General features: G+C 37.5%; 1 protein-coding gene across 1 annotated transcript in view; it reads left to right on the top strand.

Annotated features, from left to right (window-relative positions):
- The window catches only part of DLG1 (discs large MAGUK scaffold protein 1), a 177,892-nt gene that overhangs the window by 14,755 nt on the left and 137,855 nt on the right, over positions 1-25,282 (top strand). Inside the window, exon 3 of the mRNA XM_009282414.1 lies at positions 1,250-1,416. Coding sequence (XP_009280689.1) covers positions 1,250-1,416 — 167 coding nt within the window. The remainder of the gene's footprint in view (positions 1-1,249; positions 1,417-25,282) is intronic.

The following is a 25,282-nucleotide window of genomic DNA, read 5'->3' as shown; positions in this document are numbered from 1 at the left end:
ATACAAATGGAATTTGAGAATTGCTTTTTTCTGAATTGGTAGAGATCAGGAGTGCAATATCTATATATAAAAAAAAAATCTAAGACTGGAATACCAGCAACAGTAAGACTTCTCTCATTTGCGTGGTCTTTCTTTTGTGGTGCAGCTCTATAAAGGAATTAGTTATTGTGACTCTGTTGCTGACTCTGGGCTGCTGCTGAAAAGCTACAAGATTCTGCAGATTAGAGTCCTCCTTATTCATGGCTGGGTCCTATTTACTAATTGGGCTAACTGTGTCTGTATGTTTATCTTCTGTGAAGTTGGTGTAATTAAAAACATGAGTTTACAACTCCTGTTTAGCAGATTTTTCCTTTGAAGAACAGACTGAAAGCTTTACAAGACTAGTTCATTTGTCTGCCCTTCCCTTAGCCTGTACCTTTTCAGATTTTTTTTTTTTTAATGTGAGTGTTTATGGATGTGATTACAGTTGTGGTAGCAAGTTTCATATGCTTGTACTTCCATAGAAACACCTTTGATGCTTCTTTAGATTGTGTTATTTTTATTGGTGCTTCATGTAGTTGATAGGATGTCCAAAAAAAACCCTAATGCAGCCAGATTCTTGTTCCCCAGAAGTTTCCAGTTGAGTCTTCAGGGTTATAGGAAAAGCTGTTTATTAGTTCATAAGTATGACTTGTAATTCATACTGTTAAAGTTTCATCCTATTTCTGTTACTTAGACTGAAAAAGCAGATGATGACCCATCCTAATCAATTTCCTTTTTCCTAACTTCTTGCAACTTCTCTCTCTTGCTGATTTAGTCAGTATCCTTCTATTTCTGTGGTCATTTAATGAAAACATATACTACAAAAAAGACCTTCTAATATTGCCCTTGAACAGTAGATTTCAGATAACCAAAGGCTACATTAGCTGAAATTACGTGTACCATAACTTGAAGTATAGACACCCATCCCTTCCACTGTTCCACTGCAGTTATTCCGTATGCTTCTGCTGTTCCTGCTGCAGATCATGCTGCCGGGGTCGGTGGCAGAAGCCCAAAGTGAGTGGGGACACAGGCTCTGAGATATGGGGTGTAGGGAGTGAGTTGTGTATCCTGTGGGGAGGTTTGTGTGATCTTGGTGATACAGCTTCATCTGTAATAGGTAGGTTAAAGTAGTAGGTATCTAATTTGTTTTGCAGGAGGAAGATGTTGTTAAAATCAGAATGTTATAGTAACTATAAAGGCTAACGTCTCAATTTTTTCACATCTTTAGATATTCAAGAGTTTTATGAAGTGACCTTATTGGACAATCCAAAATGCATTGATCACTCTCAGCCATCTGAACCAATACAGCCTGTCAATACCTGGGACTTTTCCAGCCTTCCAAGCACAACAGTGACATCAGAAACACTGCCGAGCAGCCTTAGCCCAAGTGTAGAGGTATGATGTAGAAATCTCTCTTTTATTTTTTCTTGTTGAGACTATTAGTTCAACATTGTTCTCTACATTTTCTTAATTTTATAAAATATTTATTTCCATAGAAAACTTACATTATTAAGATCAATAGTCATAGGGGATTTAATTATTGAAATGTTTAATAACAGATGTGTGCATTTTGCTTGGTAAAAAATTTATAAACTTATTTGTCAAATGTACCATTAAGTGACCATTAAATTGGATTTATGCTCTGAATTTGGAGCCTTGCTGACAGGCTTAGTGTGCTTATATTCATCCATACTGATGACTCTTCAGTCATTACTTCATTAATAATTTGGGAAATCTGAAGCTATATCATTCTGATAGTAAACTTTTCAGACTGTTCATAAGAAATTCTCTGCTACTTATACAGCTGTGTTTTGGAAGGACTTTTTTTTTTGGAAAACTACGTGAATCCAGCTGTGACTAGTGAGTGGTGAGAAAACTGAGTAGGAAAATGCACATTGATGTATATTTTCACTAAATCAGGATCTCCCTGCCCAAGTTCAAGTTATAATGTTGCTTGAATTTTTTTGCATCAGACCATTATTTGTTCCCAAAGAGGTGAGCTTTGTTTCAAGTGTGCCCTCAATACTGACAGCTTTGGAAAACGTGTGTGAGCTTCTCAGTAATAACTGAAGGCAGTGTGCTGTGATGATCCATTTTCATGAAATGATCATAGAGCTCAGGAAGATCACTGGGGGACACCAGCCAAAGGACTAGTGCTGCAGCCTGTAGGGAAGCTTGGGAGCTTGTACTACCCAGCAAAAGATCAAGTGGTTAGGATGCCTTACTGTTTGGACTGTGTACGAAAGTCCACTTAGCTGCAGAACATAAGAATCATGTGATGTGCTAGTGAGTTTGTGCAGGTAAAAAAAGAAAGTGCGTGTGCTTATTGTAGCTTTTCTGAAATTTGTCATATTGAAGCTAGTATGAAATGTGTCAGTGTCGTGGTTTAAACCCAGCTGGCAACTAAGCCCCACCCAGCTGCTTGCTCGCTGTGCAGCCATCTCCAGGAAAGCAGGGCTCCATCACATGTAACGGTTACTTGGGAAGACAAACGCCATCACTCCAGGCGTCCCCCCCCTTCCTCCTTCTTCCCCCAGCTTTATATGCTGAGCATGACGTCATATGGTGTGGGATATCTCTTCTGGGGTCTGGGGTCAGCTGTCCCGGCTGTGCCCCCTCCCAGCTTCTCCCCAGCCCCCAGCTTTATATGCTGAGTCATATGGTGCTGGGGTCAGCTGTCCCGGCTGTGCCCCCTCCCAGCTTCTCGTGCACCCCCAGCCTGCTCGCTGGTGGGGTGGGGTGAGAGGCAGAACAGGCCTTGACTCTGTGTCAGCACTGCTGAGCAGTAACTAAAACCTCCCTGTGTTATCAACACTGTTTTCAGCACAAGTCCAAAACGTAGCCCCATACTAGCTACTGTGAAGAAAATTAACTCAATCCCAGCCAAAACCAGCACAGTCAGAAATGCCTTAAAGGAAGCTATAGAGGAAATCCAAGAGTTGTGTTGTGTTCTCTCAGAAAGCAGAAAATGTATAGTAGATAAAAGATCAGCTTTTTACCCTAGCCAGGGACAAGAGTTATATATGGCCAAGAATAGTCATTAAAATATCATTATGTGAAAAAAAAACTGAGCAGCCTAGGTATAGCGTATTTTTCAGGTTTCTAAGTAATTGAACACTGAGGGATTAAAAGTCTAGTTGAACTTGCAGTGTGGGAATGGATTATTTGCGTTTGATTTTTGTGGATCTTGATTATACACTGGAAAACTTAAATTGTATGCCTCCCTGGAATCTTAGTCACCTGAAATTTCATAGAGAAGGCCACTGTCATCAGTCACCTTAATGAAAATTTTCCCTAAGAATTGTCATCTTTGGAGAAAATAGAGTAATGCTAGGGTATATGAGAAATAGTATGGAAAACACCATTGTGCTATTTACTTGTATGCCCTCATCTAAATCTTAGGCTTAGAGCCGTAGAACTTATCTTTCTGAAGGTATGGTGGAAATGGAGTCTCTTAGAAGCAGGAGCAAAATGGACTGTAGACAATAGGGTAGGCAAGGATTGGCAAAGTTTATTTAGTCTACTGACGTGTTTTGAAATAAGCTGGTTCTAATGCATTTCGTGTTTGCATGTGCAAAGAACTTAATGAGGCAATTTAAGAGTCATTACAGTTGCCCTCAGTCACGGAGGATGGATGAAGTTTTGGAAAACTGCAGATGGGCAAACACTGTCTTTTAAAAAGGGCGTATATAGGAGGAGCAAGGCAGGAAAGGAGGATCCAGGTTTAACAGGTACAGGGAATGATTCTACTGTCTTTTTGTAGTTCCTTGAAAACGATAAAGGAGCTGAATAGCCGCCATCATAGTTGTTGATAACAGTTTTGTCAAACTTAGTTTCTTTCTAATGTGGTAATAGTTCTTGTGGTAGGAAGAAACAGTAAAAAAATTCTGACTTCAGTAAAACTTCTGGCATGGTTTACCAGGCTATCTTTTGAGATAATATATCAGTTAGTTTCTAAAAAATGCATCCTAGTTTGAGTTACTAGTGAAAATATCCTGATGAAACTATAAATTAAACTGCGGGAGGGGAATAGTGTGTTGCTGGTTCAGAAGCTAAGACTAGAACGAAGCCTTGAGCAGTTGAAGTAATTAATGGGCAGGCTCTAGTTCAGCAGGACCAAGTACAGTGTCCTGCGTTTTGGTTGTACTTCAGTAGCACCCACAGAAGTTGAATAGTTAAGAAGTGATTTCTCAGAAAAGATCTGGGTCATTTTTGAATCTCAAGGTGAGTCAACCATGTCATGTTAATACATGGAAAAGAAACACCTTATTGACATAAGAGTGTGGTGTAAAACTGTTCTGTTCTACTTGGTCTATATAACGCTTTGCTGGAGATATTGTCAAATTTAAGGTACTGTGGTGCAAAAAAGATGTTGAAGAATTTAAGTGCTTAGAAGAGATTGAGAGGGAAGATCTAAAGCTTGAAAAGAAATGAAGACCAATGGAAAGATTTGGTGCTGCTTAAAAGAATTAAACACTTCATCAGGAAACAGAATTTTCCTGTGTTTGTAGGCAAATGTAAAAAAAGGAAGATAATACTTTGTGCCTATAAAAGATGTATTAGATTTACATTATAGTAATAGGCTTAGCAAAAATGTTTTAAATGTTTTCCTAAGCACCAGAATAGTTGTACGTGGGCAGTCTCCCTTATTGAAGGTCTTGAAAGGCAGCGTGTCTTAAATGGCTTAAATGTGGTGTCGTCCCCACACACACACACACACACCTTGGAACGATGTAATGGACTTGAGGATTTATGTCCCTACCAAACCATTTTGTTGTTAAACATGCTCCTAATTCCAGCAGCTGTGAAGCAGTATCTGCTGCTATGAGACTTGTGTTACAAAGTTCCAGCTGCAGCACATGTTTTGTGCTTCCCCTATAGGGGAAACCTGCTGAAATCTGAAGTGCAGGATAGTGCATACTGTTAAATCCAGACTTTGTGATTATTCTCCCCGGCCCCCTCCAGAAACTGGAAAGTTTATCTTATAGAAGTTTGCTTATTTTGCTACGAAGAAGTCCCCAGTAAGAAAGACTAACTTATCAGCTAAAGGGTGGTGGTGTCCCTGTGTCTTTCTAAATTTTGCATAAAGATGCATGTGAAGGTGTAATTTAATTATGAAGTTGCATCTTTAGCTTTTATTCTCATGTGCTAGCAGACTGCCAGTAATACAAGGACTTGTCCGTGACACTGCACCAATGACAAAAGACACATTATCGTGGCAAGATCACAAACTTGTTGAAAGGAAGAATGACCTAATTTGGGAAGTCTCACCATAGACATAAGTGTATGTTCTCAGCTGAACTGTTTGCTAGATAATGCAACTGCTTCTCTAGTCCAGTCTGGTGGTCATGGTATATATAGTGTTACCTAACAGAACCTGATATAGCGTGGATTGCTTTGTTGTTTTTCTAAGTGACCCAGATTTGAACACTTATGACAAAGCCACCTGTCTTCCTTCAGATTTTTTGTCTCGAGTATCATATGAAAGTCAGACAGTTGTTTGACCTTCAGTATATGAAGGTCAGATTTTACATTTACTGCCAGTATTTAAAAGCATAGTTGTATATATTGGTGTTGATGCTAGTTTATGTGAAACTGAAACCAAACTTTTCTCACAGTCTCTGTCACCTACAGTAAATGTTACCTTGTATTTCATTAGTTAGAATACTGCTTCCACATTATAGATGTAAAGGTGGACAATTTTTAGTGGTAGTTCAGTGTTGGTTTCGTTTGCTTTTTCTAGTATATCTGAATGTCTTAGTTTAGCTTTCAAATATAAGTGAAAATTGTTACAGTAAACATATCATCTTGTACATATTATCAGCTTTAATTCTTTCTTCTTCAGTGACTTTCTCCTTCATCTATTGCCTGTAAGGCAATACCTTTCCCTCAATATTTTGAAATTTAATAAAAATTATGAGGAGAAATTCTTATGTGTTGACAGTTTATGTTCCACATACTTGCTATGTGTAGTACATGAAAAGTAATGTTTTTATCCTGTAAAACTTAATGCATTTTGGTTTCAATAATATGTTTCTTTCTTAGGTACTTAGGGTTTTTTATATTTGGTTTTAATGAACCCGAGGGCATAATGATTCTGATACAGTATGTGTTTAATCTAATGATTTGTTTTGCTTGCTGAAACTTACTAGAGATTGGAGGGAACTTGAGTTTAGTATATCTGATTCTTTTCGTAGCCAGCTTTTTTTTCAACAGAAACTGTCACTTTTTAGACCTGCAGTGCGGCTGCCCAATTCAATATTAGTTCATTAACCAGATATAACCGGATCAGCATACCAGATGCACTTTGAGGTTATTTTAGCTCTGTTGCTTGCCAGGCTGGTAGGACCTGTAGGTGATAAGAATGGGACAGTTTTTTCTTGCTTGCAAACTGTTAGCCTTAGAAGTAATACCTTTCAACCCTGTTTCTTTTACCTTAATGATATATTTTTGCTGTAGTTACTCTGGGCCAAAGGAGTATTCTTCCAGCTGACACTCTGATGGTATATGTGAGGGTTGCTTGAGAGTGGGAATATAATGCTCCCCTAAAGTGATTAAGGATTGTATTACAAGAACTTTCTACACAGCTGATTTTGGGAATGACTTTTTAGCAATGTGTGCTTGTGCATATACATAGAATAGTGGTATACAAGCTTAGGTTGCCTGAGGACTTCTAATGGGATGTAGCCTAGTTCTGCTTTTGCCTTCCTACTTCTGGCTCAAAAGACTGGAGTTTGTAATCCCCATAGGTATTGTATTCGAGAAAGAGCTACAGATTGCAGTTTTCCTGTTCACAACAATCTGTTTTCTTTTCCATGCTTTATATTTCCTGGAACTTTATTTGACAGTTTTATTTGTTTTAATCTCCAGCAAAAGCAAATGATGGGGGGGGGAGAGGTTCAAGACAGTGATAAGCATGAAAGGAATGTTAATCCTTTCAGTACTAGGGACTAGCAGAAAAAAAAAATAGATTCAATTTGAAAAGGATGAAAGGTGCATACCTTTTTCTTATGTGCATTAAATACTGAGTTTTAGGTGTGCATTGCAGCTAACAAATCTAAAGCAAGATCTCTTAACGGTAGTAATCGTGTGAGAGAAGTATGTGTACAGGAGGGAGCAGACGTTTAAGCCGTTTGCTGTGATCTGTAGTGCCATCTGTAGGTGGGACAGTTTGTGTTTGAGAAATACGTGGTGAAACTTGAATCACTGGTAGAAATCTCCTTTGACCTAATTGAGTAGTGTATTGCTAAGGAAATAGTTGTCTTGTGACAGGGTTTTTTTTTTTTTAAAAATCTGTAGGATATGTTTTAATATTGTGGTTGTTTTAATTAAAGCTACTCAGCAAACACTTTTTAACTTCTCAGATTTAAAAGTAGCCACAATAAATTCATTTTAGATGTTGAAAAAAAAACCCCACTGAACACTATCAAAATAAATGTTTTGTCTTAGGAGGTGGAACTTGATTTGGAGTGTCTTACTCTTACAGTTGGGCTAAGAGATCTCTGTATTTAGTAAGTAATGGTGGCTGAAGTACTTTGGTCTGATCTGTGGTTTCCCCATTTAATCTGTGTGTGTCCATATGTTTAGTGTCTGGCATGCAGGGAGACTGGCTCACTGTCTTCTAAGGCATTTTGCCAATTTCTTTAATAAAAAGAAAGCAAAAGAGGAAGCAGGAAAAATAGCTGAAATTATAGACATGTCAGCTAAGTTTGATGCCAGGGCAGGGTGGAAATAAAACTCTCTGAATATCTTGGAATCATAAAATAATTCAGGCTCACCTGTGAGGTCAATCAGATTGCAAAGGGTTTCAACTAGCTGAGCCCTGAAAACCTCTGAGGACGGGAACTGCAAAACCTTTCTGGCCGATCTGTTCCAGTGCTTGACTATCCTCTTGGTGAAAAAGCTGTTCCTTATTTCTGATTGAAATCTCTGTTTCAATTTATTTGTGGTTTCTCATCTCTTTCCACCATGCAACATGCAGTTGGCTCTGTCTTCTGGGTAACCTCATTGTAAGTACTCGAAAGCTGCTTTTAGGTTCCACTAAACTTTTTTTTCTCAAAGCTAAAACAAGCCCCGTGCCTTCATCCTCTCTTTAAGGGGCAAGTCTTCCAGCCCCCTCATCATCTTGGTGGCCCTCTGCAGAACGTGCTCCAGGTTATCAACATCTTTGTTGTATTGGGTGGTCCAAAACTGAATGCGGTATTCCAGATGCCTTATTAGAAGTGCCAAGCAAAGGGGAATAATAGTTTTGCTTGATACTACTGACTGTGTTTCTGCTAATGCAGCTCCTGTTAGCCTCCTTTGCTATTAGGCATACTGCAGGCTTGTGTTTGGTTCGCTCAATATCTGTAAAAAGACAAATAATAGTCAACGTGAATATTTTGAAAAGGGATAGAATTAAGCTATCTAATTTTCACCTACAGTATGGGAATTGGTTTTGTTTACAAAGCAAGTGGTAATGTCTTTTTAACCTTTGTAAGATTTTTGATAGTTTTGTGTAGCTTCTTAATAAGATGAGCTGACATAGTCTAGAGGAAAGAACTTTGGATGTATGGTTTCTAGTGGAATGAAAAAATGTGTGTTTAATTGGTAGCAGTTTGTATTCAAAATAGAATGGTGCATCGAGCAGTTAATCGTGATCTTGGAGGAAATCTCAGAAAGAGATACCCGCATATGTAAAGTGCATTATTAAAGCGGAAGGATAGTCTAGTTCTGTTTTTCTGTTTCTGAATTTTGTTAACTGCAGCATCCTCACTTGGCCTTCACAAATGCGGTCAATTGTACCTGTCATAATAACAAGCTGTTCCTGGGAAAACCCCAGACCTATTGCACTGTCTTCAAATACCTTCTTTGCCTTAATATTTATAAAGATTCAGTACTGGTTAGATTGATGATATGCTATATCTGATGGTTGTACTCCCTGTTATTATACTTGTCCTTTATGCTTGTATCTGTATGTGTGTATTGTCCATTATTTATATCAACTCCTTTTCTGCAGAAATGGTGTGCTTGTTTTATTTGAGCACCTAATAGTGTATAGTCTTGGGTCACTCAGGAGCCTCATTGCTTTCTCTCCGTTAACTGTGAGGAAATGATATTTGGCTTGCTGTGTATTTTGCCTTCAATTCTTGAAATCTAGGCTGTTTATACAAATAAAAGAATGTAAGTCTTGAACCAAAGCTAAAAAAGTCTTCCATGGGCAGGCTTCTGGTCAAACTAAATGCAAAAGCAAACAAACAAAAGCCCTGTGCTCATTTCAGGATGCATAAACAAGCAGTAAAAATCTGCTATTTCTAAAAACTTACCTTTCTCAATTCAGAAGTAAATAGAGAACTTGGAAAAAATGACATGCATTTGGTATCTAATTATGGTTTTTTAACTTGTAATAATTACATCTTGCTGCCAGGTTCAAAGGTAAATTAGGTTCAAAGATAAATTAGGTTACAGCATATTACAATTGTAATGTTTTCTTTACTAAAGGAGCTGAGAAAATGCTTGCAGTGATGATAGTGCTTGATCTTTACTGAGTCTTTGAAATGTCTCCTCAAATATGCTGAGGTTGGGCAATTGACATACCCTTGCAAAGCTGAGCTGAGCCTGCTTCTCTGGTTACACCTGTGACAGCTGTGTGTTATGCAGGTTTTCTCATAGAATCTGAGAGCAAATTAACATTTAAATAACCATATGCACTTTTAAATTTGTGGATAGATGAAGAAATTATTTATCTGCAAAATCAGTGTTTTCCAAAGCACTGTTTTCATTTGCATGATTTATTTCTATGCATCGTTTATCTGTGCGTGAATTTTCCTTTATTTAGTTATCTGCTGACTTTGTAGGTAGAATCTTTTACACTGGAAAAAGAGTAGGCCTGTGAAGGCACAAAAAGTGACTGCCAAATATAACCTGAAAGAATTGGTAGATAATTCAAGGCAAGAAAAAAACCTATCTCTTTCCTTTGTGTTTCTCACATGAGAATCATCCTTTGTTTTTTAATACTAATGCCACAAATGGTGGTGAATGGAAATGCACTTTTTCCTTCTGGCCAAACTGTATAGGCTAGTTGTTGCTGATATTAAATACATAAAAAATACTTCTTTTTATGCACAGTGCTCTCTTCTTTGAGTGCTTATCCATCTGTGTACTATATTTATGAAAATGTGTATTGGCATTTGCTACAAAATTTTTTGTACCAGTATGGTATGTGTGAATGGTGTCTTTTGGTGGGTTTTGGTTTTTTTTCCCCTGTGCGGACATTCTGTTGTTTGTGCTTAGCTGAAGATGGGTCTTGAGAGCTGTGCAGACAGTTACCAGAAGGGCTTTTAATCCATTGTAGTGTTGCAGTGATTGGTAAAGGGCTCTAATGTAGCTTGGTTGTACGTGCTATTCTGATTTGTGCAGTGGATGTGTTACTACTTTTCAAGCACGCTTGTTACGAGACGACTTTCTTTGTGCACTCTGCTCTGAAGCGTTTAGTGTGCCTGTTCATGAGGAGCAGTCTGATCCACAAATCCTCAGCAAAGAAATGCATTTTCCCCACCTCTCTGAATAGGTTTCTTTTCCACATCTCATAGTCTGCTACAAGAGTAAATTTTTTTTTTTTTCCTCTCCTTTTCTGACAAAGAGGGAAGTTCCATCAGCTTAATTGGTGCTTTCCTGCTTTCTGAAGTCAGAACTTCTAGATTTCTGTCTGGGTTGAGCTTATCAATCTGAAAGGTGCATATGTTTCTCACGGATGCGTTGCGTAAGTGAAAACTTCACCTAGGTGTTCATAGTAGAAGTTCTTCACAGACTTTATAGACAATGTAAAAATGGAAAGTATCTCTGGCTTGACTTGGACACACAAGGTAAAAATCCTGGTCTTGGTGGCTGAATGGTATAAGATTTACCTTGGAATTCCATTGAAGCTGAACAGAGTTGTTTTTACTAGCGTGCAGTCAAGCTTTTCTTCTTCAATGGTTTGGGTTTTTTGGGGTGTAGGTTTATTTGGGTTTTTTGGGGGTTTTTTGTTTGCTTTTTTTTTAAATCAGAGAAGTACTTTGTAATGTCTTCCTTTTCCTCTTTGTCCTGTAAAGGTACCACCTGGCCACGAAATAAAAAGTGTAATTTTAGGAATAATAGTTTCCTTGTTTCTTAACTTTCTTCTTTTCTGGTCTCCCCTTCCACCCCTCTACTGTATATATGGCAGAGCCAGGGAGTCGAGTGGAGTAAAGTTGCAGAAGATGTAAAGGGGGAATAGTGAGAATGCTCTAGATACATACTTAGTGTATTCTAGAGTTGTTTGCTGATGTGAAATACCATCAGTTTGGCTAGTTGTACATCTTGGGCTAAAAGCAAAATGACGCAGATGAGATTTGATAGTTTGAAATTATTGAATTTTTTCAATATACTTCATGGAGTTTGTAGCAAAGGTGTTAGTGGGAGACCTAATAGGATAAGATAGTGGAAACTGAGTTAACTAGTTGCTTTCAATGCCTCTTGTGGGAAATTAATGTAATAAGGTTCTTACTGATGTATGGAACTGTCAATTTAGTGTTTCATAGTACATAGAAGGTGTTTTGTGCCCAAGTGTTTGACTTTTCCCAGCTGTGCTAATTAGGCTGAGAAGACAATGCCTGTGCATACAAACTTTGCCTTGTCACTGCATTACAGCCTTATAAAAGGAAATGAAATTCTAGGTTAATTCGAGGCTCAAAATAGCGTTTCTCTTGCAATATGCATTACTCTTTCCTTGCCACTTTCTTCTCTCCCTGTTCTACATGGAATATTCCATTCATTACTGCCTAAGAAATCAGTTATTTTGCAGTCTGCAAATGCTGAAATGACGTTAGAGGAGAAATACTTGCTTGCAACCAAAACTATTTTTGAACAAACGCTTCATTTTAGAAATTGTAACCAGCTAAGAAAAGCTGAATTGAGATTTTTTGCTGTAAAATAATTTTGTATTCCATTTCATCAAATGATTCCCTGTGATGCTCATGTGTTAGGTAATCCTGAAAGAGGAGTATATGAAATAGAATACGAGGAGGTACTTAACTGGTATGGAATAGGATTTGACATCTTTTGTAGGATATTTTCAAGGATAAATTTAAGTTTTTCAGACATAGATAATCAAAATAGGTTAAGAATCTTTCATGAAACTTAAAGCGTTTGTATTTTAGCCTGTTTTTTTTTTCTCCACGGTGTTTCTACCTCTGAATGAATCCAAAGGGAAACCTGGCACTCATTCTACTGTTTTGACTATTAAATAAGTGTGCTCTTTCTCATTCTGTTGAGATGGTGTTTAGCTGTGATTGAAAATAAACCTTTTAAATGTTTGGAAAGATACCTGCTATGCTGAAACGATGGATTGCTTATGCATTGTAACAACAAAGGTAAGATGATAAAGCTTTTGATTAATGCCTACAATCTTGGAAGCTCTTGTTGAATCTTTCTTCCAGTTTTTGTCTACCTGTAATGAAAATATCTTGATGGTTTTCTACTGTTGATTTTTTTTTAACATTAACTATATAGATTGCCAAAATAAATTCTGTAGTTGTTGCTAAGAACAATCATAGATGTTAATTCTTCTAAGAGCTAATTATGCACATATTGAAAAACTCAAGTGAGTAGAATGATGAATTTTTTTTGTCATTCTGCAGTAAGATTCTCTTCTATAAAAATTCGCTCTCTTTAAATGTGCTGAAATAGTAGTTTGCTTTTTATTCCAGAATGAGGAATTCCAAATGATGTTTTACATAACCTTTATCAGGACATGTTTAAAATAATCATCAAAGAGAAGACGAATCTGGGAAGTCCTGTTAGGGATGGATATATTTCAAGATGCTTTGTTATTTTGACATCTTGCTGCTTTGAGATGAAGACACCCAGATAGCTTAGTGTCATTACTTCTGTGCTAGGATAAAGTTTTATGTTTTAATACAGTCCACTTGTAACTGCTAAAGGTAAAATCTGATGCATAAACAGAATGTATTAGTAGTGTGCTTGTGAAATACTGACTTGGTGAGTTTGGTTTTTTGGAAGCTTTTTATTTTCCTGCAAGTGGTAAACTTGTTCTATATTGCTCCCTTTTCCCTGGATGTTCAAATAGTTGCAAGGGGTTTTTTTTGTGGTGTTTTTTTTTTTTTTTAAACAAGCTACTTTAATGTCTAGCATTCTTCTGGATAATTTGAAACCATAAAACTTGTTCATACAAATGTCCTTCTCAAGCAGATTAATAAAATTCAACATCTTTGAGAATATTATGTGGGTTTAGTGATAGCTCTTGAAAAGGTCGAGATACTTATCAGTCTGTTTGGCACAAGGAAGCATAGGCTGATTGGAATGGGTGAAGTTACCTTGTCTTTCTGGTGTCTGAACTGTCAGGTGGTTTTTGGAAGTGAAACATAGCCTTTTAAATCACGTTTGACTAATAACATTCATTTGTGGCATTTCTGCTTTATTTCTTTTAGAATATTCTCTTTTGTACAGTGAGATTAGGATCGGATATTAATTCCTTGATTTTGGTTATATTGATATGTACCTTAATTTTGTTGTACTCATTTTTAAAAAGGGGGGGTCGGTGCTGTCACTTCTATAATTGAACTGCTCAACTTTAGTTTTATTTTGTGCATTTGTTTACCTTCCCATACCTACTTGTCTAAAAGCAGAAAGACAACTTATATGGAAAGTTAAGCCAACAGAAAATGTATTCTGGGGAAAAAAAGTATTGTTTTTTTGTATGATTAGCCTAGCTCTGTGAGTGCTAAGCAAGTAAGACTGCTCGCAGAAATGCTGCACGGGAGAGGAAGAGATCATCTCTCTGCACAGCATAATCTTAGATGGGCTTAGACTGATCATGCATTTCACCTGGAGTTATCAGCACTTAATCCTTCCTGCCTGTTTCATGTGAAGTTTTGGCCTCATTTAACTGAATGCTGCTGGAGTACCTTGTAGCTTCAACTAAAGTTGTTTATTTAAAGCGGGGCTTATAAAAGAACGGTTTGCTTTCCTGTGAACATGTGTGCATCTGATGACTTGAAAACTGTCATCTAATAAAAAATACATTCCTTGGTTTTGTGCATAAACCTATTTCTCAAATGTAAAGGAAAATGAATGCATATAAGTAAGGCCATTTTGAAATCGGCATTAAAGAAATGTATGATAAAGAAATAATACTAAAAGATTAGTAATAGAGTTAAATGCTTCCCCTTTCTCCACCTTGAGTGGAGGAGTATTTGAAACAATTCATTATGACTCTTTATTTCTGAATAAGGAAGAGAAGAATTTCATCGGCAAGATGAATTTTCTAATGAATTGGAGAAAACTTTCATAATTTGATCTTTAATAATTCTGTTTTATTTAATTCAGAATTAAGATCTAGTCACGATGGGCGATACTTTCTGTCCTGTCTTCTAAGGTCTAACTGGTTTACTTTGTCCTAATCTAGTGCAAAGAGTACTGATTAATACAGTAGGGTTTTTTTTTTCTCCTTATGTGGGCACATTTGGTTTGATGTAGGTAGGCAAATTTGCATCACTGCAACCATGGATACTATTAAGAGCAGGCACGTGGGCTGAGCTTACAGTAATGATTTTTATTTAAGTAACAGTTTTAAATGAGTTCATTGCACTTAAAAATACAGAATATGAAAAATAATTAATTTTTCCAGAAAAGCCATTTTTGAGCAGTCATTCTCAGCTTGTTCAGTAGTATACTTTCAGTAAAACAGTTGAATTTGTGATGTAGAATTTCTTCAAATAGTATTTCTAGTCAGACTAGTGCAAAAGTGTGATTGTTATGTACCATTTTGATTTCAAAATACTAAGAAACATGCTGCTTGGACTATACCAGAGCAGTATCGGTCTAGTCCAGTACCTTGTTTCTGACAGTAGCCAAAATCCAGTATCTTGGGAGAGGGGAAGCATGTATGATGCATCAGCCTATTACCAAGGGAGAAAGATGAAGGTTTTTTTCCCCGAGTTGTTAAACTTAAAAGTCCTAAGTCCTCATAAATTCTGGGTCACCTCTGTTCTGGGCGAGAACAGTGATGTGGCTGCACAACGTGGGAGGCTGCATGGTGCCTGAACACAGGAGCACAACTAACAGCCAGTGTGGCTGAAGTTGGAAAGATGACAGTGAGTTTGTGTGATTCCTGCAGATTTCCTCACTTGGTTGTGCAGTGTACTGTAGTTCAGAGAGTCCCATTGTTATTATTGTCAGTTTTCGGAATTTCCCTCAACTTAATTGTGCCGCCTCCACCTACCAGTTGCAAGTGCAAAAGGGAATGACAATGTCTTGCATTGGAAGTGATCTAGTCCAACTACCTGCTTAAAGCAGGGTCAGCATCGACTTCAGACCAGGTTACTTAGGGCTTTGATTAGGTTTTGTAAACCCTCTTGCGCTGTCTCAGTTTAAGGTTGTCTCTCCTCCTGCTGTGCACAAGGGCCAAGCTTTGTTTTCTTGGTAACATCCTCTTGGACATTAGAAGGCTGCTACTAGCTCCTGCAAAGCTGCCTTTTTTCCAGGTTGAACAAGCCTGGTTCCCTGAACCTTTCTTCACTGTGCTTCAGCCACTTGACCATCTTGGTGGCTCTCCACTGTACTTGTTCCTATATTCCAGAGATGATCTAACAAGTGTTTGAAAAAGCATAAGGAGAGGTTACAATGCAAGTTTTAACCTTCTGGAGGTACTGTGTGCATCAAAACTCCTGTGTTGGTAGGAAATAAAATGTGGTAGAGGCAATTGAGTCAAAATGGAAGCAATTAAAATCTAAGCTTTTACGTATAAACTTGATGCAGAAATTACTTGGTGGGCCCAAAGGAGGATGCTTTCTTCAAGTGGAGGAACAAAATACAGGATTTTGTGAATTCAAAATTGTAGAAGAGATGGAAACACAGTTATATGGGAAATAATTACACTAAAAGCTTAAGAAATACCATGAGTGCTAAATAGTCCACAACAGCCCTTCCAGGTTGGCACGTGTGAATGATGTGTCATGATGGGTTTTGGCAAGGAACTTCATTTTGCCAACATTCCATGTCCTCACTAAAAAGCAAATTGCTTTCCAAACGTATTTGATTGGATTGCATATAAATCATAGTTTTCTGGTGAGTCAATTGAGTAGTGCTAATAATACACCACTTGGCTTTGATACGCCATCTGGTTATAGTGTTGAAGAAATGTGTGCAGAATCAGTCATCATAAAAACTTTGGGAAGTGAAAATAATGGTGCATCACTAATGTTGGCAGTGTCAGCAGATGGTATGAAACTGCTCTTGCCTGTAATCTTGAAGTATAATGCAATGCCGAAGAAACAGCTGCCTACTAGCTAGTTGGTAAGTGTCAAAACCAAGGATGGCTGTCTGCAGACTAAAGGATTGGCTAACTTTCATTTGGAATAGGAGACCAAGTGTGTGAGTAATGTATGCCATAGGTGGGTTTAAAGGGTATTTGACAAAAACAATGAGGAATACAAGCAGAGAATACTGATCTTGTGGTCGTGCCAGGAGAAATGATGTCCCAACTGTGTGTATTTGTGGTTGTGAACAAGCCTTTAAAAAGCTTGAAGTTTTAATATACAGAATGGACTTCGGCAGGGGGTCACGCTTCTAACCCCTACGTGGCAAATAAAGAAGCCCAGTGCAACACAAGATAGCGTGAGGTTGGTTAAATCCAGAGGTTGTAGCTAAAGAACTTAGGAAATACTACATTTTGGATTCCATGGATGGAACTGAAGGTGGCTTGTCTGAGTTTTGGAGATGAATAGGTTTGAAGGTGATGAGTGAGGACACCAAGAGTGATGAAGAAGTTGAAGGTGGCAGAGGGTGACAATGGTGGAAATGATAAAGGGACCTGATATGCAAAGTCTGAAAAGCTATACTAAGAAAGTGTAAGAAAATAGACTAACTTAAGACAAATCATTAGTAAAAGTTACGTTCTTACTGTGTATTGATTACAAGGATATAATAAGCTTTCTGCATTTAACTTCTTTTTAAGGGGATTCTCTTAAATTCAGTTATCTTTCTTTTAACATGTTGTTTGGTATTCTCCCAACCACCAGCAGTTTGGGACTCAAGGACTTCCTGGGCCAGAGGCAATTACTCTGTAGTAATGTTTGGCTCTCTTACATGGATTGTCTAGTCTCACCAAAATGCACATAAAATACAAAACAAAGGTATAAATCTGTGGTATGTGCTTCATATACAGAGCATCTCCAGCGATAATCTGCAGGGTCATTTCATTGATAAACAAAAAGTTATTAGAATTGTGTAGTTTTTCAGGCAGAGAGACATCAGTGAAGTTTGTATTTGTTTGAGTTTGCGTACTTAAGAAACTGGATACCAGATACCTGAGGTGTTTATATGAGGCTGATGAATCTTACATGAAGCTCTTGAGTCTTTGTGTTTTAAGTTTGTACTTATTTCCCCTTGTGTTTTAAAAGTAAAAGCTGCTAATTAATACTACAAATAAGTGACAAATGAGTTATATTTGGATATTGCACCAGTTCTGGGCATGTTTGATTAGGAATTGATTGACAAGCAGATAAAACAAATGCCTGTAAAATACCAGTATTTCCAGCAGTTGAATTATACAACTTGTGGACTGACTCTGAGAACATGGAATATGTTTAGGTTGGAGATGCTGAATACAGCAGTAAAAAAGGAGAATAACTCTCTGAAATCAATCCTATAAATAAGACTCCTTCAAAGCATTTTCACAACTCCGTTTGCTTGCCTGGAACTGTGTGGGTTTATTTCAGAGGAGCTGATGATCATAACCTGAGTTTTTCCAGGTAGGATTACTGGGAGCAGAGCAGTGAAGCATTCCTTCGTGATTGGTTTTGCTTTGTTGTCCTTGTTTACTATGGGAGAAGAACTCAATCTGTGGCTTCATGAGTGACAGCGTACTGATCTATCAGGTTGCTGCTACTGAGAGTGCTTCTACCTCCTTCACTGCTCACCTACTAGGAACCTGGTAGAACTTTGTATACTTTTGTGTTGGCTAGTGAGTGAAAGCAGCTCAAGGAAGAGTCTAATGAGGACTTAGAGCTATTAAAAGTTAGCTGCTGGGGTGGAGAGTTGGAGAGTATTGAGCAGTTAAATTGATTCAGCTGCCTGTGAAAAGGCAGGTAAAATGATAAGACTTAACAGCTCAACACTTTTGGGAGGAGAGCAGTGATTCTCTCTGCAGCAGAATCAAAATGTTTCCTCTGTTTGGCTGCTGCTCATGAAACTGGACCCTCAGTGAATGGCTTTGGCATAGATTCCTGTTGTAATGAAAACAGTGGGAGAAAACAGCGAGTGAATAAACGTAGGGTTGTTCGTAGTTGGACATATGGTCTCCAACACGATTCCTTCAGTAGGCAGAGGTATTTAGATTTCTTGATGGCAAAAAAACAAAAGGCTTTCTCACTTACTTGAAGTGAGATTTCAGGATGGCTGAGCTCACTGGCTGATTATCTGGTATGCCACTAGTCATTTTTCTTTTACTAAGCTGGCACTGTGCTTGATCACTTCTCTTTTGTGAATGCAGTAAGTTGCACCAGGGCTTTGTTAACATGAGGTGTGTTTTTACACTTTATTTGAGGCTTAATCATAGCCTCATTTATTGTCAGTGAGTATTACTCATACTTCCATAAGTGGTAATAACATTACTTGAATCTTATTCCTAGGACTGGTATTTACCAGACCAAAAAAAGTAAAACATTGAAGACATATTCAGGTGAAGACTATCACTGTTTAAGTGATATTCAACCTTGTTAGGTTTTGTTGGGTTTTTTTGTGGGTTTTGTGGTTTGTTTGTTTTTTTTTTTTGAAGAGATGGTTCTTTGAAGACCAAACGCTGCCACATCGTGGGTTTGGAGGAGGGAAGGACACACTTGAATGAAATTCTAATACATACTAAAAGTGTAACTGAGGGCTGCTGTCTTAAAGGTCAATGTGGGCAGGAATCATCGGCATTTTCTGAACTCATCTAAATGCCCAACAGAGAATGAACAGTCCTTAGGGTGTTTTAGTGACAAACCCATATTGCCTGGAAGAATGATTCCCTCCCCTCTATTGTGTGAAAACATGAGAACAGTAATTACTTCCTTCTTTCAGTCATTGTGTGTACTCCAACAGTGGGTTTACTTGTGCCCACATGTAATGTATGTTGAGGACATTTTTGCTCCTTCCTTATCTTGGTGAGGCAGAGTGTGCCAGCCACCATTCAAGTTTCTCTCAAATGTGCCATTGAGATGTAGCACTCCATTGCAGAGAATTTTCACTGCTCTGTGGCCTATTCTTTCTTTCCTATTGGAAAAATAGTCAGTGTGATAGTGGCATTTAGCCACCCGCATTTGGGGTGCCTTTATTACCTGGTGAAGACACCACCACCGAGGAATGCTTTGTTTGCATGATGTGTATGGGATAGATGATGTGCAAGTGGTGTAGTTCAAGCTCCAGAGCTTTTCTCTTAAGCAGTCTACAAAGGCTTTTCTGACTTGGGCTCTCGCAACTGCTGGGATGGTGGGTTGGCCAGATGTGGTAGCAGTGAATCTGGAACTGAGCAGTCGCACTTCTTGCATTCTTGCACTTGGTTTTTATTTATCTTTGTAATAACTCTGTTGAAGTCCTTGGACTGTTATAATGATGAACATGGTCCATTTTTCTTCTGTAATTAAAAGATGGCCTTTCACTTTTTGTATGCTCATTATTTCTTTGAAAATACAATTACATAGTAATTCAAAATTGTGCATCTTTGATTCGTAGTATATTCCTATATCTTTTTGTAAATGTTTTACCCAGAAGGAGACTTTTTTCTTATTCTTCAATTAGCTATTTTTCCATTTGGGAAAAAAAAAAGAAAAAAGATTTCATTCACATGTGGTAAAATGCAACTATTTATTACATGACTGTCATCTACTTTGATTTCTTCAGCTTTAGTTTAGAAAAGTGCAATAGTAGTTAAATCAGGTACAGTTTTCTTAAAAAAAACCCAAAACCCAAAACAAAGAAATGTCTGTTATAATCCTGCAGTCTAGAGTGTTGATGTTGTTGTAGTTTATATTAAAAAAAAAAAAATCACCCCCCCAACCAAACCACCTTTCTGCTGCTATTTGTAATTAAGTTCGATAATAACTTAACCCTTACTCAAGAAGGCAAAAGTAGGACTATTTTATTACATGAAACTTTTTTACCTGCTGCTTTCATCTTTTTTCAGTCTAAGAAAATGGCTAGGGAATACTTTCGCTAGACACTGTTTTTTTTAATTGAAGTTTGACTCTTTATATGCTATAAAAATTCCAGGGGGAATGAGGAGGAGTGGTTAACTTAGTGACCCATTATTGATAAATGCATCTTAAGCTGTTTGTAGAAGATTTCCTGGAAATGAGCATTATCTCTTGTATGGTGAGAAAGGCATCAATTTTTCTATTTCCTCACTTCCTAATAGGTTGTTTACAGGATCTGATGTACACAGCTGGTTTTATGCAAGTAACTGGAATTCAGGTGACTGGAGAGAAGTTTGAGGTTGGGCTAGAAGCAGCATGTTTTTTATAACTCTATTCCTGATCTTATTTTGATTGATTGTGAAATACTTTTTGGAGACCATCAGGGTATTTTGAGGAGATGGAAAAGTTCTGTTTTATACAGGGTTATATAAGTGCCACTCCAAATTATACATACACAGCTGGAAGTACTATTAGAGTGGTGAGGGAAGTGCTGACTGGGAAGGAGGGGGAGAAAAAAAAAAGCTGGAAGAGCTTGTCTTGACAGTGTAGGGAATACGTTTCCAAAATCGAAAGATGGCAATGACTTTCAAATGAGATGATGTTGAAATGGGAACAGTAAGAGTTAAGCCAAAATAAATTAAAGCTGGAAATGAAAAGGTTCCTTGCTGCTAAAGTAATTAGTTCAATAAAAGCCTTTTATAACAATAATGTAGATAACACAAGCTCGTTATGATGTAGCTGGATGATTTTAAAGATCATATTAAGTTGTTTATTAAGGGTTTAGGTTGTTTGAGAGACTCAGCAGAAAAATCTGTCTCACTTTGCATAATTTTGAAGAAAAAGCATCAGATTGGGTTGGATCCAAAAATGAGGATTGTTAGTCATCTAAAATCATTGTAAGCACTGTTTGTAGCTTATTCTAATGTAACTCTCCAGTCAAAAGGATTGTAAAAGTACATATTTGATAATGTTAAACAGGAAAGCTAATTTCAAAATAGGATTGTTTCAACTTCCTAAGTACTCACTGGCAATCTAAAAACCTTTACTTTTTCTCCCATTAATTAAAACATTTCTTAATGTATTCATTCAGAGAATAAAATGAGGTTTTTTTGTGCATCAGTTCACCAGTGCACCACAATTTATAAACAGCATGTTGGAACAACTTTGGTAGCAGATTGTGACTATAATGAAGGAAATGGAAAAACTTTCTGGCAGAATCAACTTGTATTTGCTCTGGTTTCGTCTTCAGTTCAGTTCTGATGCTTGGATATCATAGTGGATTTTTTAGTTTGTAGGCTGTGAAGTGTATTTCTGTAAAATGAAGACTTAGGAAAAAGGAGTGTAACTTACTACAGGCTCTTGTTTCACATGCTTATCTTTAAATGCTGCCGTTAGCAAGCGGAGAAACGCTTTCGAGTGGAAATGGAGAAATGCTGCCCTCTACTGTTTATAAAGTGTTTTTTCTCAGGTTAACAAAAGCAGGACAATGCGGGTATCTACGCTTTCGAGAACTTGGCAAGGCTTTCTCAGCCCTCCGAGATTTGAAATATGTAAGGAAGTCCTTTTGAAAGGTAGGGAAGATCACAAAATTGTAGTAGTAGCTTACAGGTTACAGAGCTAGAATTAAGTTGTTGGCTTGCTGATCGTGAAGCTGTAAAATCTTGCTTGATATTGGAATTTTCTTTTATTCCTATATTATTTTGGAAATTCCTTTATACAGTTAATATCCTTCCACATCCACTACAAAAAATATGCATGTGGTAATTTTTGTTAAAATTGGATTATCCCAGCCCTCAATAGCCTAGATAATGATTTCCTGTAATATGAGAACTGGCAACACTAAACCATTTTTGTTTTGGTGACCTCTGTTTTTTCTATGAAATGTTTCAAAGGGCTTTTGCAAACTTTGGCATGTACTGTTTGTATCTTTTTTGCTTCTTAATTTAAAGTTGTGTGTCCTCAGCAACCCAAGTACTATGAAAGTGTCTTCAACTCTGTATGATGACTTTCCTTATAACATCAAATAAAGATACTAGAAATGTGAAAACTTTCTGACCTGCCTTTTGTATTGTATGGCTTATGTAGACACTACAGAGTACAAGTGCATTAAACCTTTTGTGATTTCCTTTCCCTTTTCCCTTTTTGTTGTTCCTGTTTGTCATTGTATTAGCATCTCTTTAATCAATACTCAGGATGCCCATTGGAAGCCTTGAGTTGATCTGAGTCTCTGATGTTCTGCCAGTAGTAGATGATGCAAATCGAATCCTTCAGAGTACAAATACTCTTTAAAAATGAAGCACTGTCAAATACCGTGAACCAAGAGTTAAGTGAGCGTTCAAGACACAAGCAAGGGTCTCTCCCATCTTGAACTTCCTACTCTCCAGCTGATTTGGTGTTGCTAAAGGGGCTGAGTTTGCTGTTGCCCATAATGTATGCAGCAATAACTATGCCTTGGTTAACCCTTCTGCTTTTCTTTGTGCTGGACTATTCTCCAGAAACCACCGATATATCCCATCTCTCTCATGTGCAGCAACACTTTTCCTCCTCTTTACTGCTTCCTGTTGTTTTAGTTCAGTTGTACCTTGTGTTAGTTTTGGACAATGTGTAACAGCATTTGCAGAAATGATGTCTTCGCTGATTTGACAACAGATAGCTTGTACAGGTTTAAAATATGCTTCAAACAAAGTACTTTTATTTTTTTCCTAAGAGTTACTACTCTCGTAGCGCTGGTTTAGTTGACAGAAGTCCTTCTCACATCTTGGCTTTCATGCTTTTGCTCAAGTGCCAAGCATTAATAAGACCACTTTGACTAGAGTTGGAAATATAGTTTGAAAAGAAAATTATAGGACTCTACTGGACATGAATTTTCCGGGTTCAAAGTTGCTCTTGAAAGATTTTTTTTTTTTAATTTTAAAACCTCTTACCTGAAACAAGGATGTAGTACCTTTGAATTCCTTCATTGCCTCACACAGCCTCTTTTCAGTGGCCTAGGACTCTGTTTCTGAGTGTAACTGGTAATTCATCTTAAGAAAAACATTGTAAGTAAACGACAAGTGCCCATTTCAGTTGCTGTCCCACTCCAGCAGGCGGCATCTTAAAGATTTCCTGAGATAGTGATTACACTTGCATATTTTTATTAGACTGTGGTCTACATTTGATTTACTATTTTGTAGTTCCTTTTTTGAACATTTGACGTCCTTGGCAATGAATTCTACAGTAGTTTGTTCCGTTTGCTTTAAAACATCTGCTGGATAATTTAATTGTCTGCTGATGCCTGTGTTATCTTAAATAGTTAGTAATTACTTTTTATATGCCTTTTCTATGCCATTCATCTTTTTAAAGGTCTCATATCATGTTCCTGTGCTCAGCTGCTTGCTTTATAAGGTGAAGAGCTTTGTCAGTTTAATCTTCTCAAATGGAAGCCACTGAGTATCTTTATCCTTGCTGTTATTCTCCGTACTTCTTTGATTTTTTTTTTTTTTTGCTACTTTTCTCAGATGAGATGATCAGAAATGTTTTCAATAGGCAAGATTTGTGAACAATTTAAAATTATACAGAGAAGTAATACTTTCTGGTTTCCTCCAAGTTTCTTTTTTGAAAATTGGAACTCTATTCTTCTGAGCTAATAGCTTTCCTCCACTTGGTGATTTAAAAACTACTCTATCCTTTTAGTTAAGGTACTATTTTCTAGGTGTTTTAAAAGCAACAGGGGAGAGCGGGAAGGGGGGAATGACCTACATTTGCTATAACATGCTGTCACATTCACTCAGGTATTTGGGTCCTAACTGAAGTAATTTCAAAGCTGAAGTAGGGCACTATTTTCTGTAGCAACTTGCTAAAACATACTAAGAAGAAATAGTTTTGAAGAGTTGTGCAATTAGTTTGCCAACAGCTGCTGGTGTTTCTTAAGGACTGGTGCTTGTGTTGCCCTAGATTCCTGCTGAAGTACTGTGGTTTAGAAACATGTTTTAATATGCAGAGGCTCTAGGGTCGATAAGTAGGATTGAGTCTAGGATCAATATTTTGAAGCAAACTTTCATAAACTGTGGATACAAATCTAAACCAAAGTTAAGTTCAATTTAGGCTGCTAATGTTGCAAATGTTTTAGTAAGCTTAAAAACCAGTTGTGAGTTAATAGTAAACAAATACTTGTTACCTGTTTCTGAAGATGCTTTCAGCAGGTTCAGACCTCATTGCCTGTCAAAGTACCTACTGTTATGTGTTTGCTATAGTAAGGGGTGTCTTTGTGCCTTCTCTCAAATGATGAAGTTTTGGAGGAGGGGAGAAGCAGGATTTGAAAGCATTAGTAAGTGAAATATAACCAAAGTAGACTGGAGTATGCTTGTGGTTAGGGTAATAATGAATTATGTAAAGCATCGTTTGAATTCTTGGCAAAGTTTGGCTTTAATTTGACAGTGATTTTTTTTTACTGTGGGAATAAGTGTTTTAATTTGTGTTAGCTAGCATTAAGATAATTCAACCTGCTTGTTGTGGTTTAATGAAGTGAAAGGAACTCAAGTTTGCTTTGTTGTGACCTGACTGCTTTCTTGATGGATCAGATTGTGATGCTGTGGGGAGAGAGCAAGATAAGTGCTCTTCTGCTTCCTAAGTAGTTTAAAGTGCCCGTACTCCTATGAAGAATACCTCTGCTGTTAAGTTAGTGTGAGACATGATTCTTATGTACTACCTGAAGTCACCTTTGGATATATACTCCCTCCCAGCTTCTTGTGTACCTCTTCGCTGGCAGAGTATGGGAAGCTGAAAAGTCCTTGACTTACTATAAACACTGCTTAGCAACAACTAAAACATCAGTGTGTTATCACATTATTCTCATGCTAAATCCAAAACACAGAGCTATACCAGCTACTAGGAAGAAAATTAACTCTATCCCAGCCGAAACCAGGACACTGCTATAAGAAAATGTAATTGGAGATTCCTTTGTGGAGCTCAGGTTCAGTTCAAGTAACAGTCTCCACACTTCTCACTTAAGCTGTTCTGTCATGGTGATTAAGTTGTAACTTGCATTTTCAGTTTTTAAAAGGCATTACACCACCCCCACCACAAACTCT

The sequence above is a fragment of the Aptenodytes forsteri genome, unplaced genomic scaffold, assembly GCF_000699145.1.
Source record: "Aptenodytes forsteri isolate BGI_AS27 unplaced genomic scaffold, ASM69914v1 Scaffold404, whole genome shotgun sequence".
Classification (NCBI taxonomy): Eukaryota; Metazoa; Chordata; class Aves; order Sphenisciformes; family Spheniscidae; genus Aptenodytes; species Aptenodytes forsteri.
Note: the sequence above shows the minus strand (reverse complement) of the source record. Positions and strands in the feature narration are given on the sequence as shown.